Below are 19,796 nucleotides of genomic sequence, written 5' to 3'. Positions count from 1 at the left end.
ACGGAATGTGCGTGTTTCAGCATAACATTGAGTTATATCATTTTGCATCCGTAACAGCTGAGAGAGTCATACTACTCCCGTTCAAACCAGCAGGTAAGACACATTCCTACATCACAATTTGGCTAACAGCACATAGAAAGCTATCTGATGTGGTGCCCTTAGTGCTCTCCACACGGCGAACCAGCGCACATCTGCTCGCTCACAGTGTGCCAGTGCTATTTTCTCACAGTCACAAACATGTACAGCGTGTCCCAGCTAAATACGAACATATTTTTCTTAAATGTATATATCACTTTTTCCGAGACGAAATCAATTGCAATATAGCATATGTTGAAGGGCTCTCCTTATAGAGGCATTAGCAAACTCCTAAGGCAAAGTCTTAGATAACTTTCAATAATTAAATTTTTAACAATAAGAGCTAATAAGTTGTCCCAATGATTACATCTGGTCCCTTTGGTCACTTGATACCGGCGGCGTTTTCAGAACAAAAATCCGTTCGATAGATCGTCCGCAAAAAAATTCGTGAAGGAACACATTTTTCTTTATGTGGTTCATTGCGCATCTTCAGAGACGCGTCTTTCGTTCGCCCCCAATGTGACAGGGTGGAAGAGCACACTATCGCCACTTGCGTCCTGGAGAAAGATTAAAAGGAAACAGAAAATGCAACTCAAGATAAGGGCAGTTCCGATAGAGTCACGCGATACATTTATTTTTTATTTGCTTCCGTAAGTTAAAACCCATCTTCGGCATCGGAGGTGGCACTGTGCTTCTTCACCCTCTCACACACATCTCTTCACCCTCTCTGGTCAAATATCATTCGCATGTATTGCCATTTGGTTTCACCGTGTGACAGGGAACGAATGCCTTTCGCTGGGAATGACATTCAATTTGCCATCAAAGAACGATGCTTGATTGTTAGAACGTCTCTTAATGGTAATTTATCAACATTCCGTGCGTATGATAAGGACCTGTTAGAATAAAAGGTGTACATCACCCTTTAGGTATTGTAAGCTAGATCTGGATAGTTTGTATAATTTCAAGCTGACTGAAGCTGCCGACTGGCCCAGTGTTACCTGATGGAGTCACAGCCCGTTGCTTGCTTCTTTGATGCGGCCTGTAGCATCGGGGGGCTCGTGCCGGTTGCGTGCAGTTTGATTGACGGCCACGGGAGACGTTAATTAACGCGGATGGTGCAGAGGCGCAGTGATGCAGTCCTCGCTGTTGCGCTGTTGTCATTTTGCTCCCAAAGAGTGTTCGGCTCCGGTACATTTAAGGAAAATTATGCTACGATATAAGTAATAAATTAATTCTTAGTCGAGACGAGTTCTTGTTTGACCGAACACCTTGACAGCACCTCGACAGCGAACGTACAGAACACGTACTGCGCCAGATGTAATCGCAGATGCCGTCCGCCGGTTGCAACAATTCTTTTACGCTCTACCTTAATTGTTTATGGCCATCTTGTTAGTTTCCTTCGTTTGCGTCCAAGAATCCGCCCCACGTATTGTTGATTTTTTTTTTCTTCCTTTCCATTCAACCTTAGGAATGGCAGTCGGATCTTGGAGGTATGATATTTGAGGTGAGTGCTGGATACTTTATATAACTGTACAACTAAAAGTGAACGAGCCAAGGTGTCTGCTGATCTGTTCTTATATGTTCCGTACGTCAGTGCTTCCCGAACTCTGGTACTCTGCGACCCAGCATAATTCTACCCCGTCCCAATGCGTCCCAACCCGTCTTCTCGCGGTGCCACGAAAGCATCGATTTCACTGCGTGAACTGAAGGAAAGGAACTGAACAGAGCTGATACATGAAACTCACGCTGAAATTTTAGTTGACACTGAAGTCAGACTGAATTTGCTGGGCTAGACAACATCGCGAACAGACACAAAATACATGATGGCAATTGATGTTCTGAGGCTGAGATGTTGCTTCGAATCCTACAGCTGGCTAACCTTTTCAGTGACTTCCTTATTTCATCACAAAATACAATCAAGCAGGAATGACTACACCTGATGACTAAAGTAAGATTTTAATGATGAAAGAAAGTAAAGTAAGCTTGTTTGTTAGAGCGCAGTTTTTCAAACCCAGAATGGAGCTTTGGACACCACCTTCTCATTTTTCCCCAATAGCACTGAGGTAGCATTCTGCTCAATGAGCGGAAGTCATCCCCATATCATCATCATCATGTATTTCTCTCTCTCTCGCTCTCTTGGACACAGGAAAACTCAGTTCTGGCACGATGTTGAACTAAGCTTTCGAGATGGTGTAGCTGGTAGCCGTTCGCGCGGATCCTGGTTCATAGGTCGTTCATTTGAATGGAGCTGATTTCCGTAGTGGTTGGTATGCTAGGGCTTTCTCCCGGCAAATGTGAGCATAGTAGCCGCGGTATTTTGCGCGCAAACATGAAGCGTCATTACGTTAATGAAGTTCCTGTCTAATCTCTAGGTGGGCGCTATCCTTTACCACTACGGGTTCGTGGTGAGTATTCGTGATTGATCTACTGAAAGTATGAACAGAACGACAACACAAACACAAGACTCAGACCAACAACTTTCATTTCGAAATGGTTGAAAAAGTGGTAACCTCCGCTCTCTTACATTCCCCGGAGGCAGCGCCTCCTTTCGGAAAGGGCGACTGTTTATTTCCTCGATTGCGGCGCCATCCTTCGGTCGACAACATATTTAGGGCGGTAACTGAGCCAATTTACCACCCAAGGTACTTCAGTCTCTTACATGAAACAGCGATAATTTTTGGAAGCGCCGGCATCGTCGTATTTGAGGTGTAATTTAAGTAGAAACTAGAGTGAGAAACACGGTTGTAGTTTAATGCGAAATGTTGTCACTTGTTGCGGCATATTTTCCGTTACTACGAAGAGGAAATCTCCGAACCCTCACTTGCAAAGTCGCTTGTCAGGCCAAGAGGACCTCAGTATTTGCGATGTCGCAGCCTATTAATAGAATCTGTTCTCCGCCAATTACGCGTGTTCCTTAATTCATGACATATCTGCACGACCTTGTGTACGAAGTTTGCATTTTTTAGGCGCAGTTAATTTTGTTTGCGTATTTGCGCTCGTGATCGGCCGGTGAAGAAGATTTCTTGATTTTTCTGTTTATCATCGGTAACAACCGGTAAGCCGAAGTTTTACGGAGAAATTACGCTATATAGATGGAAATTAGCGGGAAAATCACGAATTTCGTATGCATGTATCATATTTAAAACGTAAAAAAAAGAGAGACAAGAGCAACAAAACATACATTTTGAGCATATTGCGAGGAAGTCGCACTGTCCACAACTTAAACGCCATATGCCTGCAGACGATCCATTTGCATATTTCAAATGTATAAATTTGACAGAGGTCGATAAAGTTAGGACCCACGTGCAGAGTTGATCAGTACAACTCTGGCAAAGCGATTAAAGTTCACACACTTATGGGCTAACGTTTGAGACAAGCCATTACCCCGCTAAAAGGCATAAAAAGACAACCTTTTTTTTCCCCCTTTTTGAGAGTGTGGTTACACCAACCACGGTTGTACACTCTTCGACAGTGATTTATCCAGACCCCCCCCTTCACCCCCGTAACTTCCCCTCCCTAAATTTTTTTTCGTAAAATCATGGAAAACACCCCTTTGCAGATCCCCCCCCCCCCTCAAGCACGAAATTGTGGGTAAACCACTGCTCTTCGATCCCGTCAAAAATCAATCGTGGAAAAATATGCTATGGAAAATATATCACCTAAAATATACGGTTACGAATCCGTGCAAAAAAAAACAATCGCTCAAAAATCCCCGTTGAAAAATACACGTTCAGAAATATATTATCAAAAATATACCTCAAAAAAGGTGTTTTTTTCAAAATGTCTCATCGGGGATTGACGCCTCCGTCATGCAGGGTAAATGGTAGCCAAATTCAAAACCTGCTAGTAGTTCCCAACGATTAGAATATATATTAAGATACTGATAATATATATACACATATATGAATATATTTTAACGTGTTCTAAACGTAACACACCGTAAAACTCTCCTCAAATCAGACGTGGCTGCTTGGTCTTGAGTGTGTTGTGTTGTCCAAGTTCTGTTTCTAGAGTATTTCTGAATCTGTTTCCTGGAGCCATAACCTTCTAAACTGATCATGCGGCAATGAAACGCCTCGCCCAGAGGTTTAGACATCCATTGGAAATAACACACGTATAGTCGTATACTTTGTCGAAAATAACTATAGCTGTTGTACTTTGAGAAGTTAACTTCAATTTCGCAAAGTAGCTCGAACATATTGGAAATTATTTGCTGTGCTTTCTATGAGGCTTACCAAATCGCTTTGAATAATCTCACCTCAGGATTATAATGAGAGTGCGGAACATCTCGGCGGGAGCTAATGACGAAGTGAGCCATCAACGTATAAGAGAGAAACTGATGTTCTGAGGCTGGAACACATAGAAGGGACAGACACAAACAAAGCCTCAAATTGCCTAAGAAATCAACGATGAAAGATGAAAGTCACTGAAAAGGTTAGCCAGCTGTAGGGATCGAAGCCACATCTTCTGGATTACCGGTCCAGGGCTCTACCAATTGAGCTAAGCTAACACGCCTCTCCAGCGACTTTCGAGGTGCGTCATCTGAAGGGACGACAAACCAGCCACTCACTCAACCAGCCCTCAGTGAAAGCAGGGTGAGTGAGAGTGAGTGGTTGGTTTGTCGTCCCTTCAGATGACGCACCCCGAAAGTCGCTGGAGAGGCGTGTTAGCTTAGCTCAATTGGTAGAGCCCTGGACCGGTAATCCAGAAGATGTGGGTTCGATCCCTACAGCTGGCTAAACTTTTCAGTGACTTTCATCTTTCACCTTTAATCAACGTATGTTCTGATAATTAATATTGCGCATTGTGTTTTTACGTTCCTAGGTCGACCAGAGTCTTCGCGACAGCATTTTTGGAATCGGAGAGGTAATGTCGACAACAACGCAAACATTTGAATGTCATTCACCAAGTATCTGTTGCCTTTCCTGGGTTGAAAACAACGCCCTGCTAGTTGGTTTCCACTGCTTCTGAACGTAGCTGTGACAATGGTCGAGTCAGTTCTCAACTTATGAGAGCCTATTTCTGCCTTTTCAGCGACTCGGTGTCTTAGCCGCTGGACCCGAGAAGAAGGTAAGCCTCGATATCAGTAGCGGACAGCATTATGCAGAAACAGTTTGCGGGTATCAGGAAATTATAAGTATCTGTGCTTGAGGTAACAAGTCCAACTAAGTTTAAATCCATTTAAGTTTAACATTCAAGCTAAAATTTTCCATGATTTTTTGTTTGCTTAGTGAGCTGTATTGAGTGCTTTTATTTTATCATTTTTCTTTTCACTATTATCCTTTGTCATATTTGTACTTATTATAAAAACTGTCTGGGTATGAGATTATGTAGCGTAGGCTTTTGTGTGTTAGGTTCTTGTGCATTTCTCTTTACTGTACTTCTGCACCTTAATTATAGTGCTGCCTACTGCCTTAGATAGAAACGGAAAAAATAAATTTAAAAAAAAGTACCCTAGTGTTCATTGTTAAGAACTATGCCTGAAGTTGCTACCACGACAGGATACCAGAAAGGTGAACCTTGCGAATGGACCACTTGTGGCGGTAGACTATGTTTCGTTGCACTTAGGCAGAAAGCACCGCTTGCGCTCATAAAGGTTACTTGCACTGCTGTCTAGAGGTGTGTGCGGGAGTGTTTATTCCGGCGTATCCGCACATATATCCGCGTTACATCGTGGCTGCGGTTAGGAATGTAACGTATCGAAACCCGCACGGATGAAGTGTGAAACCAGGTTACATTGCATTGCACAAACATTGCAAAACGAGATTGCTATATTAGTGAGGTAGGTATGTTGCTTACCTCAACAGTTATAAACGGTTGCAATGTCGACGTGGATGAGGGGTGAGGTCGACATGGCAAAGGGACCCTTTTCTTTGAACTACTTTCTAAGCTGTAACAGACAGCATGCAATGTGTCTTCTACTGTCTGTCAAAAAAGTAAAAAGGAGGCATATGTGTAAGGCTGAAGAAGTCTTTACTTACCATTAGATGAGGTACTTGGAGTCGTTATTTTTAAACTATGTCTTACTTCGAACAAGACAATTAAAAATACGCGATATGTAAGCGCATAGTAAAAATTGCAACACTTGTGCCACAGGTATTCGACATGTATGTGGACACAGAACATCAGGAATGGAAAACATCGCAATCACGCATTATGGAAGAAAACTGTACACTATTTATTTATTTAGTTATGATGCCCTCAGGGCTTATTAGCATTAGAGAGGGGAGGGGCGTAACAGTTAAGTTCAAATATAAGTGGATGGATACAGAGACACAAAACAAACAATGAACGATTGGACAAAAACAATCGTTATATGGCGTTCAGATGATCACAAAGAACTTTCTTAAATAATGAAGGGTCAGTAATGGATGAAATAGAGCCGAGAAGGTGGTTCCACTTAAAAGAAGTTGTGGGCACAAATCACCGAGAGCATGTATTAGTAGTGCGAAAGGGAATGCGAACCTTCTGTTCATGGTACAGCGGTGAAGAGATGGACGAGAATTAAAAGAGCGTCCGAACATATCGTTATGATAAAAAAAAATGTGAAATATACAAAGACGACTACCACCACGTCGCAGTGAGAGATGAGATAGGTTAAGATGAGCTTTCATGAACGTAACACTGGCTGTCCTGGAAAAGGCTAATAATTATTCCATAAGCGTCTACGTGTGAAGCTGATGTGGTTGAACTGATATCACCTGATCGCCGTCATTCCCTCGCGTGTGTGTTCCAACGCACTCCAATTGGTCTGAGGCAGATAATAACAATTGAAAATAAATTTACACGTAAGGCGAGACCCCCGGCACTTATATGGCTACATGCTATATGTGCCGCGGGGCAAGGCTGCCGATAATTTTGACCGCCTGTGGTCCTGTAAGGTGCCCCGGAAATCTTGCACACATATCTGAGACAGATAAATCATCGTTGCCGGTGCCAGCCGGAAAGGTCCACCTTCGATCATAGACAATCATGAATTGATACCACTGTCGGTTGAGAAGTAACCCCTGGACATCAGCGACGAAGTATAAAAACAGGATAAAACGAAAACTGAAGGCGCGCAGCAACAGTCTGCTGTACTGTGATACTGTGAGCAAAATGTGAGACAGTTCAATGATGCGTCTCTTATCTAAACTTCGATCCCAAAATGGGAACAATGTATGTTTCACGGAACATTGTAGACTGGGGGAATACGAGTGCCTAAAACGCACGTACACCACGCTGTTCATACGCAGTGGAAATGAATCAATCAACTACCCAGAAGCGTGTGTCTTTGCGCCAAGTGTCGGTCTGCAGCATTCAAAGGGACCGCAACGGTCTCACTAATGTGCACCATTGCATTCATTATATTGTGCTCATTACGCTATACTTATTCATATTAACCAGTTGTCCTATCTAGTGCTTTTTGTATCCGTCTAGTGCGCTGCCTCTAGATATCCATATTATCATATTATGCGTGCATTGCGATACATGCCAGCCATCTTCCATTAAAGCCATAACGAGTGTAAAACATTATTGTTCTACATGTTGCTGAGATACAAGCTCTAGAAGGACTTCGCCGTCAAGCCTAGATTTCAGGAGAGATAGAGGGCCTAGGTCCATCACTATTGGCTCTCTAAACACTTTTCCCGCCTTCCTACCATAGAATACCTCCCGTGACGTCACGTTTATATGACTTCCTGTATTAGGAGTATAGACTTTCTGCGCGTTTATTGCCCCTTTCAAGAAAATTTTGAATACAAGATGACGTCATAAAAATAACACTCATTTACATTTATCCTACACAAGTTGCGCAGAAGTGTGGGAACTTCTTCAGCATACGTCCTAACTCTTCAAAGTGTCACTCCGGACTCAGAAAACAGCGTTTATGTTATTCAGTCGATGAAAAGAAGATGCCTCAAGCATTTCATACGCAAAAGTTCAAGGCTGTTCACGAAAACTGTGCATTTCTGTCAATGTTTGAAGACCTGCTGAGCCTCCACAAGTTTCGATGACGCGACGACCGAATGAGGTCATCATAAGCCCACAAATTGCAATGATGTCAAGTTTTGGAGAGGACACTCGTAGGGTCACGTGGGTAGGGTCTGGGTAGGGTCACGTGGTGGAGAAGTCACGTGCCACTGATGGAAAGAGGGAAAAATGCGAGAGATGTCTTCTCTCCTTCCTTTGTGTTTCCTCTAAGGGCAGAGCGGTTGGATGATATGTCACGTGGGGCTCCGCTCACGCAGTGCAAAAAGTTAGCCCCCCCCCTCCGGAAGCCGCGAAGGGCAACAACGTTGCCAGATGAGAGCCGGGCGCGGGACGCCGGGACGTGATGCCACAGTTCTCAGAAATAAAAATTAATTTTCTCTAGTTTTCGCGTCATATAGAGCCAAAATATTTTGCGGGAATGTAAAGTGCGACAAGAAGATTTCAGTAACATAAATTTTGTAGGATTCTGATAACACGATATTTAGTCCGTAGTGCCACTTTAAACCAGAGTTCGAGGTAACTCGTTACTGTAACTAAGTTCCTTCCTTTGGTAACTTGTACCTTAACTCGGTACTTTTGCGCCATGGTAACTTTCAGAGGAACTGGTTCCTTTTTCACGTAACTTTTCCAAAGTAACTTAAGTGCCAAGTTACTTTTAACTCGCTTTTCGCTGACGTCCAAATATTTTCTTGTTTCCTCTCCGGTTCCTTCATTGCCATATTTTTTGCCATAAAACGTGATATTCAATCAATGACAGTATTTTATTCAGGAAGTAAAAACAACTGCCATTGAAATTAAGCTGAACCACTGTGCGCCCACAGGGAGTAAGATGCAAAGCGTTCGAATAGACCTCAACCAGAGAAACGTCATCATGACATTGGTAGACAGACTGAAACCGAAACAAATCGGAGGGGGCGGGCTGGGTTCCACGAACGGGCACTTGTTCCCTGCCTCCCACTGAAAGAAAAGCAGGACCGAGGGTCACGTCCCTTTAAGGGACCATATTGTAATCCCCTCAAGACGGTGGCTTTCGGGCGCGACTTTGTTCACCTCTAGCTTCGAGTGTAGTTCAATTCTACCAAATTTGTGGCGCTGCCGAACACTATGACGTCATTTGTTTACAAACAGAGAGAGGTCTATTGTTGCGCACAAACGAAAACGATCTAAGCGTGTTGCACTCGTCCGTAGGCAGCTCAAGGTCTAACTCAACTGCTCACGCGCTGCACCTGCGTAATGCTGTTTTGTATCCCAAGTAACTTGGAAGTAACTCCTTTTTTTTTAGGTAACTCAGTAACTGCGAGCTACATTTCAGGCTGAAGAACTTCGTTATGTACTTAGTTAGATTTTGAACACGGATACCTAACTTGTAACGAGTTCTTTTTGACCCGTTACTTCTCAATCTATGCTTTAAACCGTTTTCTAAAGCTACACTACACTATTTATTTTGTAGCAATTTTGTCTTGTGTTTTTGCAGTAACCAACCGGAATGCAAGGGACTCTGTCATTGGGAGTGATGACGTTTCTTTGGCGCTGCGAAATAAAGGTGTTTTGCAAATTGACACTTGTCCATTCATTTTGCAGCATTTTGCAATAACATTTACGAGCCGCCCGATTGGCCACGTTCAACAGAGCTCTCGATTGCAGCATCTTCGTGCGTAGTTATGCTCTCCTTCGTCATTGTGAATTGAGGGAGACTGGAACAAGGCGCTGCAGCGTAAAAAATATCCCTTGAGAAATACGGCCATCGCCAGCCATCATCACTCGTCTAGAAAGTTACAAAGCCAGAAAAAAAATGCAGTACGGTAGGCTGTGCTGTTATAGCGCATATGATACGAAGTCCGCTGAAGGATTATTCGGACACATTATTTAGCAGTTGAAAACTACACTCCGCAGCGTTTTATAGTGTTAGGCCGAGAGTGAAGGAGACAGAAGGGGTAAGGCGGGGCTACACTGTAAACTGAAAAACACCCATATGGGTGTAAATGGCTTGTCCAATAACTCACACCACTTTTTACGCCATATGGTCTGGGACACCCCTTTTATAGTGTGTATTCTGTGTAAAACACCCCTTGAAAGGGTGCTTCTCCTTGGAAATACCTTCTTTTGCACCCTTTAAACACCCTTTTAGGAGGGTGTAAGATTGTTAAACACCCTCAAACAAGGGTGTATAAAGGGTGCAAAAGACGGCGGTTTCGAGGAAAAGCACCCTCTCAAATGGTGTTTTACACAGAATGCACCCTCTAAATAGTGTGTTTCAGACCATACGGTGTAAAAAGCGGTGTGAGTTAAAGGACAAGTCATTTACACCCATAAGGGTGTTCTTCAGTTTACAGTGTAGGCTGTTTACTGGCGAACAGCTGGAAAAAAGAATGAGAATGACTGGGTGGCTGGTGCAGAAGAGCGTGGGCGCGGGCAACACGGGCCTGGTGAAATCTTCATCGTCGGCTAACGCACAGTGCCGCTACAAGCGCCCCCCCCCCCCCCCTGGACCTAATGTCGCGACGGCACGAGTCGCACCGAAGGCGGGGCGGACGCCCACCGGACCCTTCTCGGCGAAGGTGCTGCAGGTGAAGGTGCTGAAGGTTTTGGCAGGGGCATGCGTGACGCAGGAGCCGGGGCGTCCGGCAGGAGGAAGGCCGACTTCACCCTGTCGATGGGTTCGAACTCGGCGGTTCGGCAGTTGGATGGTCACAGTGTTGCCTTGGCGGGCGTGGACGAGGTACGGGCCGTCTTACGGAAGCTGGAGAGCTACGGTGAGAGCTACGGTGGCGCAGAGAGACGTGGGTAGACGTGGCCAGTTCTGGGTGGAGGTATGTGTTGTACATCGCATCACTCTGAGCGAGGCTGTGTAAGCTTACTTGAATTTTCCTAACAACGGGTTGTTTAGCTAAAATGTGAGCAAACCACGTTAATATATATTCCACTCTCTACGCCCTTCCTTAGTTCGTACTTGCTAAGGTTTATCTTGAAAGTGTACAAAACTTCCAATAATACTACAACTTGTGATGATAAAGCTTATACACTTCCTAAAAATCTTCGCACTTGACTTGAAAAATGTCACGTTAGAGTTTCATTGTTGTGAACTTTGCCCGGCGTCGTCTTGTTAATCGATAAGCAGGCGATTCTTACAAAGCAAAAGCAAACTAACAGCCAAAAAATGGGAGAAGTCTAGCACTTGCAAGTGAGTAAGGTAAGTAAGTAAGTAAGTAACATTTATTTTACTGAAAAACAAGCTTAAGGGCGGAGTTCATCGTTCATCAGGTGCGAGGAAGAAGGATGAAGAAGTGCCTGATGAAGGAGAGACTCCATCTGAAAGCTTGTTTTTCAGTAAAACAAATGTTTCAATCTCTTTAAATATACTAAAGCAAAAACAAATAGGCCTGCATGTTATTGTTTTTCATAAGAGACGTCGCAGCATTAAGAACGAGCGCTAGAGAAAACACAGTCCTTACAGACCGAAGAAGCGAACCGGTTGGTAATGCCTTCACAAAACGAGCGCGTCAGCAATTTATAATTCCAAGTTCAAGTAGCGTCCACGTCTCCACGAGTCCGTCACAGTTACAGAAGAAAACGGGAGCGAGGCAGTCGTCTGCTCGAAATGTCCTACCACGCCTGCGCACAGTGAGCCAATCGGAGAGCGGAATAACTCTGCTGCTAGTCGCATGTAAAAAAAACGTGCCATGCCGACCTTCTTTCACGACGTCGGCGATAGCTGCCGAGAACGACAACTGGCGACCAATTAGGTGACAGAGAAAGGCCACGCCTCTTGAGTTTTCGTATGCTTTGGGCGACGGAATGCCGCTGTGGTGGGAACATGAAAACCGTGCACTCTGACGGGGCGGCGGAAATGCGCCTCTACTTCCGCCGCCCGCTCACGACGCCGCGTCTTGCGTCGCCAAGTGAGAACTGGCCCTAAGACGTCTCGCTCTTTGATGTCGTGCTGACTGGGAGGTGGTGAGTTTGAATCCTACCACCGGCTGTGCTGTCTGAGATTTTCCCTGGGTTTTCCGAAGACTTTCCAGACGTATGTCGGCACAGTTGCCCCTGAAGTCGGCCCAGGACGCATACTAACCCCCCTGTCCGCCACTCCTTCCTGATGTCCTCTCTCCATCTGTCCACGTCTGTACGCGGCTCACAGCCACAGTTGCTTCTCGGCATCATTCTTGATTTGCGGAAAGAGCAGGGCGTACGCCTTTTTGTGACAATTAGCATTTCTCCATAAGTGTGCCCCCCGTTTTCAACAAATCAGGGGAGACAACGACGTCATTCGGAATGATGGTTGACTAGGAGCGTGCTATGTGGTGAAGTTCATTTTTAAGAGCGTAGGATGGTGCTGTCCAGTGAAGTTCATTTTTAAGGGTGCACAATGATCAACATTTATTTCAGTCCTCAAAAGTGGAACGTCGTCTTCATTGCGTATCGCTAAGTGGCGTGAGAGGCGGACACTTTTATTGTTAAGCTTCCACCACACCGGCAAAGTTGAATAGCTAGCACTGATGATATCTGGCCGTGGGCAGACTGCAACACACCGTTCGCGGCAGTCGCCGCACTAACATTCCATGACGTAGTTACATGTATGGTATTCAGAATGTTGTTCGAGTCTATTTGAGATGCTGCAGGAAGCCTGCCCCTGTGGCCGGCCTTCCATTTGATGCCAATACACTCTCTGACGAAGTTACATGTTTTCCGTGAATGCCCTGTGGCCCGCAGAGTATGGTCAATACTATCTCGAAAATATCGCTTGCGGCTCCCTGCTGGGCTCCAGACAAGATCGTACGGTCCAACAGAAGGCAAGCTTCGGGTTCTGCTCACAGCCATTGCAGAACAAGCTCTTTGGAAGGCCCGATGCAGGGATACCATACAGTCCAGGCAGTGGTGCTCCGTGATGATGTTGGTCGACTGTGTTGGAAGTGAGGTGAAACAGTTCCTCGAAAGACAGTTGCTGATGACGGGTGAGACAGCATTTTCGTCTGCGTGGACTTGTGTCAACATAGTCGAGGTTGCTAACTCCCGGGTGAAACTGTTAACAACTTTCTAGCAAGAATGGCATAACTTCAGTGCTTGCAAACGTGCACCGAGAAAGGGAATGGAACACAAGGGGAAAGGTCATTTTCAAGGCATAGGCATGCCACCCTCGTGTATATAGTCGGCGATTGATTTTCATGTGTGACACTTAAGTAATCACTGTGAATAAAACCTTTTCAGTTACGAGCTGTTCAGATCGCTTCTCGATCGCTTCTCGCTCGATCGCTTCTCGGCCTTTTGGCTAAGGTCAAAGTTCGTTTGTTCAAGGTCATTTCTGCTCAATTGGAAGCCCCGGTCATTGCAGGAGCAAGTTGCCAGGGTAAAGATGACTTCGCGGTTCATCCCCACGAAGGCACTGGTCTGCACCGCTAACGCCCCACAGGACGCCTCCCTGGTAGACGTCATCAATGGTGTGGCTGAAGTGGTGAGTGTAGAAGGCGTTTTTAGCGTTCAACACGTGGTCGGAACAGAGTTCCAAATCTCAGTTCCTCGTCTCGACGCCATGGAGAAACTACTTTCTCAAGGTGTCATCGACATAGCCGGAGTACCTTCCACTCTGGAGTCGTTGGGGGCTCAAGTCACTCGGGTAACATGCATGCACATACCTGTCTTTATACCTGATGAGTATTTAATGAGGGCGCTGGCACCTCATGGAAAAGTGAAGAAAATCGAGTGGGGTTTCTCAGGAGACCGGTCTACAGTGCGGAATGGAAACCGCATAGTGGAGATAGAAATGGAGGTCAAACATTCTCAGTCAAGTCTAAGTCAAGTCTCAAACTTTCTGAGAGTACTAGGTCACAGAGTTACCTGCGACTACTTCGGCATTCGCAGGGTGTGTAGCCGATGCAAACGCGAAGGTCATATGCGTGCAGGGTGCACGGTACCCTTTTGCAATCGCTGTTCTACATATGGCCATGAAACATCAGAGTGCGCATCGGCGTGCAAGCGCTGTGGCGGAAGGCACGCGTCGGCGGATTGTTTCCGCAAGAGACGGCTTCTGTCGGATGTTGTCAGACAACCAGCCACGATGGGAGAAATGCGAGACGAGGAACGGGATGGCACAACTTCGGATGAACAACACAGGATAGAAGTAACGGAGGAGGCTTTTCCGCGGCTTCCTTTATCGGAAAAAGAACAAAGCCATGTGACAGGAAATGGCACAAGTTGTGCGCAGGAGCTTTCTTTGGAAGACATGGATGAGATGCCAGACGCTTCAGAGGCCACAGCATCAGTCCACGATTTTAATTTGGCCCCAGCTTCAGAGGCAAGAACAATGCAAGATACAACTAAAGGGCATGAAATATCAGACACCACAGAGACTTCGTCAACGGAATCTCCCGACAAAGATGACTCTGACGCAAATCAAAACAACGAAGTACATCTAACGCCGATAGCCAAAGCTGAAGTGCAATCAACTCCAATGGCAAGACGATACATTTCTGCAATTCCCGCACCCACAGCGCCTAGAAATCCCGCATCAACAGCAGCAAAGTTCAGTCCAGACGCAGGACTGGTGAAAAAGCGACAGCATACATCAACATCATCAGATTCAACCCAAGACATCGAAGTGACACATGCAGCAAAAAAGATTGTGGTGATCTCAGATAATGTCTTAAGTGAAGACTTGTCTAGTGTGTCGTCAGATAGTTCACAAGACATGCAAAGTGATTAATCTTGAACCGTGTGTAGTGTGCCTTTACTCTCCTTTATCGTAATGTTTTTACGAATCGGAACGCTGAATGTTCAAGGTTTTAGCAACCTTGAAAAACAAACTGAAGTGATGGGTTTTGCGCGGAGTGTACGTCTAGTCATCTTGCTTTTACAGGAGACAAACTTTTTCAGTGTGCATCAGGTAGAGACTTTTAAGGAACGTTTTAGAGTGAATTGTTTCTTTAGTTTGGCGTCCAGTCGGTGTACGGGCGTAGCAGTTGTCATCTTAACCAGGTCTCTCCAGTCTCAAGCATTTGCTGTTCCTGATACTGGCGGCCGGATTATCGCTGTAGATATCAGATGTGCCGGGAGAAAGTTGCGAATTTTGAACATTTATGCTCCAGCTCAGTCAGCACATACCAATGCTTTTTTTGCGGATCTCGATGGGTTTGTGCTAGATCACCAAGATTTCATTTTGGCAGGTGATTTCAACTGCGTGACAGATAGCACTTTAGACGTTGCGGGGCAAGGTCAAGGCCGCCCGATTTGGAACAGTCGAGAGCTAGTTCGCATCATTGATCAATTTACATTGAAAGACATCTGGCGGAAAATCAAAGACAATAGCTTTGTGAGCACATGGTCTCGTGGAACCAGCAGTTCTCGGTTAGACCGTATATATGCAACTGAAGAGGTAGCAAGTTGTGCGTGAGACTGTGAAGTCTTCGAGACCTCGATCACTGGGACGTATGTATCCGACCACAGAGCCGTTGTAACAACCTTTAATATACCAAGTGGAAGGGCCTCGGAAAGGAAACCATGGAGGCTCTCGCACGCTTTATTATGTGACCAGGAAGTGGTGGCCACAGTAAATGACTTTTTAACTAAACGCCTTATAGGAACACCTCCGTCGTTAACGAATTGGAAAAGCATAAAAGATGAACTGCAAGAGCTTTTCATCGAGCTTGGGAAGGCTAAGGCAAAACAACGCACAAAAGAGCTACGTGACATCGCAATGAAAATTCGAATAGTCCGAAGAGGAGGCATTCAATGTGCTTTAGCACAGGCGGCTTTGAAGCAGATGAAGGCACAATACTTCGAAGTGCTCCGAACATCCACAATGACAGCCAAGCTCGAATATGCCAGATCGCAACATGTAGGTGGCGCAGAAATGCTCCGATACTTTAGCCATACAAGGTGGCAGGACCCGACAAGTCAGCATGATGAAACGCAGTACGGGATATAACACAGGCAGATCAAGAAGGCTTCCTCCGACATGCAGAGGAGCGATTTTCAGCAAAGTCAGTAACAAATATTCCAGACTATGTAGCAGACTTAGTACCTCACCTTTCGCAAGAAAGTAAAGAAGCGCTCGAAAGCCCGATAAACGATGAGGAACTGGAGGTGGTGATCAAAAACATGCGGTCAGGATCGTCCCCAGGGCCGGACGGTCTGCCAAACCTTTTCTACAAAGTATTCTGGCCAAAACTACGAATCTTTCTCACCACAATGTTTCGAGACATGTTTGAGAAAAATGCTTGGGAAGAACACTTCAACACCAGCTATGTTGTATACATTCCGAAAAGAAACTCAGTCATAGAAGGCCCGTCGACTTGGAGGCCAATATCTCTTCTCAACAGTGACTATAAAATTATCATGGGACTGTTAACAAGCAGGTTACGGAAAGTCTTGCCCAGCATAATACAAGAATCCCAGACGTGCAGTGTAGAAGGCAGAAGCATATACATCACTTTGTCGGGAGTCCGAGATTTGCTACCTTTCTCCAAAGATCGAACAGGAAGAGGAGCAGTCCTCTCCTTAGATCAGAAACAAGCGTTCGATAAGGTAACACATACCTATCTTTTCGACCTACTTCAGATGTACAATTTTCCATCGAGCTTCGTACAATGCATCCAAACAGCATACACAAGTCAACGAGCAGCACTTCTTTTTATGACACACATCGGAGGAACCTTCAACATAGGGAGAGGGGTACGACAGGGTTGTCCCCTGTCCCCCCTTCTTTTTGTGATTGCCCTCGACCCCTACATTAGAATGCTAAATAACCCTGTATCTGTGCGAGGACTACCGGTCCCTGGCCAAATAGTGTGGAAGACCGCGGTATACGCAGATGACATCACCATCTTCGTGTTAGATGCAGACTCAGTGTTCGTGGTTCTTCACCTTTTTGAGCTTTTCGCCAGTTTCACAGGTGCAGGACTAAATATGAGGAAGTGCAAGCTACTCTCATTTGGAAACTTTGATGCAAGAGAACTTCCCATATAGAGGTGTGAGACGATAACGATATTGGGCATCATCTTCAACAGAGATGGTTTGGCAAAAGAAAACTGGTTGGACAAGCTTCGTCACATTAGAGAATGTATCCAAGAAACAAAAAAGTTTTCTTTCTCGTTCAACGAAAAAGCCTATTTCATAAAAACGGCTGTTTTTTCAAGATGCTGGCATATGGCACGGGTATGCGTGCCGTCTAACAACATAGTGAGAACTTTTCACTCTCTGGTCTTCGGTTTCTTCTGGGATTACTCTACAGAGCTAGTAGCACGGCGTTTCCTACATTGTTCCCCGAAGTCAGGAGGAAAAGGTCTCCCACACTTAGGTACCAACGCTCGTACGTTGGCACTAAAAAGCCTGCTCCAAACTCTCGAGGCTGAGGGACCACGTGCAGCTATAGCACGATATTTGCTGGGACCGTTGGGGAGGTTCGTCCTCCAAGCTGAAACATGGAAGAAGTCCAGCAAGACAGAGACACCGACCCAACACTACGCTTTGCTTGTGCAACATTACAAGAAAATAAAAGCCCTGGACCCGAATATAGACATTTTCAAAACGACGGCTACAGAGCTAGGAGAAAGAATTTCCAATGAGGAGGCGATAGAAGAAGCACGACGGCAGCATAACTGGAGGGCAGTGTCAGCATCGTGGTTGCCAGGTAAAGTACAAGACTTAAGGTGGAAGGCGGCTTGGGAAGTCCTACCCACACGAGACCGACTCACACGGTTTGGCATCACACATACAGATGAATGTGTTCATTGCCTGAGTACGGAAACTGTCCAACATGTGTCTCGGGAGTGCTCAGTGGCCCGTGCAACGTGGTCACGGATGTCCAACACCTATAATCTTCAGCTCCCTGCTGGTTTTTCTTCTCGGGATTGGACCACACCAAGAAAGAGACTAAGAGTGCTTCTTACCGCGCTAAACGAGGAAGCTCTATGGCAAGTGCGATGTCGTGACACCAGGCAAAATCGCCGTTTTGTATCCATCAGCTACATAGTGAATATTGTCACCCAGCACTTTAAGCAATTTTTACATAACCGCTTCCGAGTTATGGATGAAATAAACTTTGGGAAAGAGTGGGAGTGGCAGCCTCTAGTGCAAGTCAGAGGAGGGAAATTACGAGTGCTACAAAAGGAACCCTGCTACTGTAGGAAAGCTGGCCGTTTCCCATTTCAACCAGGATAAACTTGTTCATGCCACTCATTTTCTCTTCGTCATAGGGTTTTAATCATGATTCTTAGGAGCTATCACAAAAAACAAAACTGTAGTGGGACAATTGTGTGTGTGACTACATAAATAGAATGTTTTTTCCTTGTTTTGGGGGGTTTGGGTTTTGTGTGTTAAAGAGTGGCCACCTTTAGGTGATGTAAATAGAATACCTGTTAATAAAATTTTCTGAACAGTAACATTTCTCCATAGAGTTTGTGTAAAAGAGGCTACCTCCATAGGTAGTTATCTTGCTTGATGACAATACACACATTTCTCAGGGGGATTATGCAAATTGCACTTATTGGCTTCTCTGGAATGCTACATACAAGTGTATAGGACACAAGCAAAGTTTCTGAATGCATCCGTAGTTTTTTCTACATATTTTACACCATGCGCCATGCAAGTGAATGTGTTCCGTCACTACATCTATATATGCCTTGTCTGCAACTATTAACAGCCTACTGTACAGTGCACTGCACTCTTAAAATATTTTTGTTATGGTGCCCTTAAATTATTACTGCAAATAATATTAAAGCTTAAAAAATATCCTTTGAACTACTAGTGTATACTAATGGGCAAACTGAATGTTATCCGCGTATGTGGGCACCTCTTCCGTGACACAGACTTCATCTCCTTTGAAAGACTGTTTGTCATCATATATATGAGTGCATATAATATCTCAGTGTTCCTGCATTAAATTTACTCGATTTTAAGTACCTTTTTTTTTTTAAACAAAGCAGGCCAAAGTGTGGGAGGGTCCTTGCATTCGAATATAAGGATTACAAGACATAGAAATGTCAAAAAAAAGTGGAAATCATCACCTCATTTTGCTACAACTTTAGTGCTAATCACCACCATCAGCTGACATGAGTGAATCGGGGTTAGAGTCCCCCGCAAGATTGCCCGCCACAACACATAGTCTTCTGTGCCATCCAATGCGATGCTGATGCAGCATTTTTTAAACGATTTTTCAACCATCTCTGGCCTTCTGAAACACATTGTGCGATGGCCACCCGAAACGCTTTTCGTATCTCCCCAGCTGGCGTTTGCTCACGAACGCCATTCCGATTCCACACTTCACATTCTTCCCGGAGATTCGCCTTGTATAACTTTACGCTTAAACTGTGCAGGGTACGTCCGGAAATCATCATTATGGCGCAAGGCCAGCGAGCACCAGGCAAGTCCAAAAACCAAAAGGAAACTGCAGAGTGCGGGGTTGACGTCAAGGAGAAAGGAGGCGAGGAGGAAGGCTGACTGAGTGTCACGGGACACCTTGGCGCTGAGAACCAGACGCGAGTGTTGCGCTGCTCACGTGAAGCTATGGACAAAGGTCCTTATAGTTTCGTGTCAAAACTTCTTTTTAATTGTGGGGCAAAAAGTGAGGCGGATCCATAGATTCGTGGGGTCCTAAGAATCGAGAAAATATGGTATTTGAAATGGCACACAAACAAAATTATGATGACACTATGATTAAAGGGCCTCAACATACCAGCTTCTCCCTTGCATTCTGAAATGACTTCAGATTTTCATCAAGTGACTGGAGCGCTTCTACAGTACCAAAGGGTTCCTGAAGG

At 45.1% G+C, this 19,796-nt stretch overlaps 1 protein-coding gene across 1 annotated transcript in view; it reads left to right on the top strand.

Moving 5' to 3' along the window:
* The window catches only part of LOC135399468 (uncharacterized), a 170,630-nt gene that overhangs the window by 25,644 nt on the left and 125,190 nt on the right, over window positions 1-19,796 (top strand). The window contains exons 12-14 of the mRNA XM_064631244.1: window positions 58-93; window positions 1,544-1,579; window positions 2,448-2,480. Coding sequence (XP_064487314.1) covers window positions 58-93; window positions 1,544-1,579; window positions 2,448-2,480 — 105 coding nt within the window. The remainder of the gene's footprint in view (window positions 1-57; window positions 94-1,543; window positions 1,580-2,447; window positions 2,481-19,796) is intronic.

The sequence above is a fragment of the Ornithodoros turicata genome, chromosome 7 (genome assembly GCF_037126465.1).
Source record: "Ornithodoros turicata isolate Travis chromosome 7, ASM3712646v1, whole genome shotgun sequence".
NCBI lineage: Eukaryota > Metazoa > Arthropoda > Arachnida > Ixodida > Argasidae > Ornithodoros > Ornithodoros turicata.
This window is presented reverse-complemented; position numbering and strand designations above follow the sequence as displayed.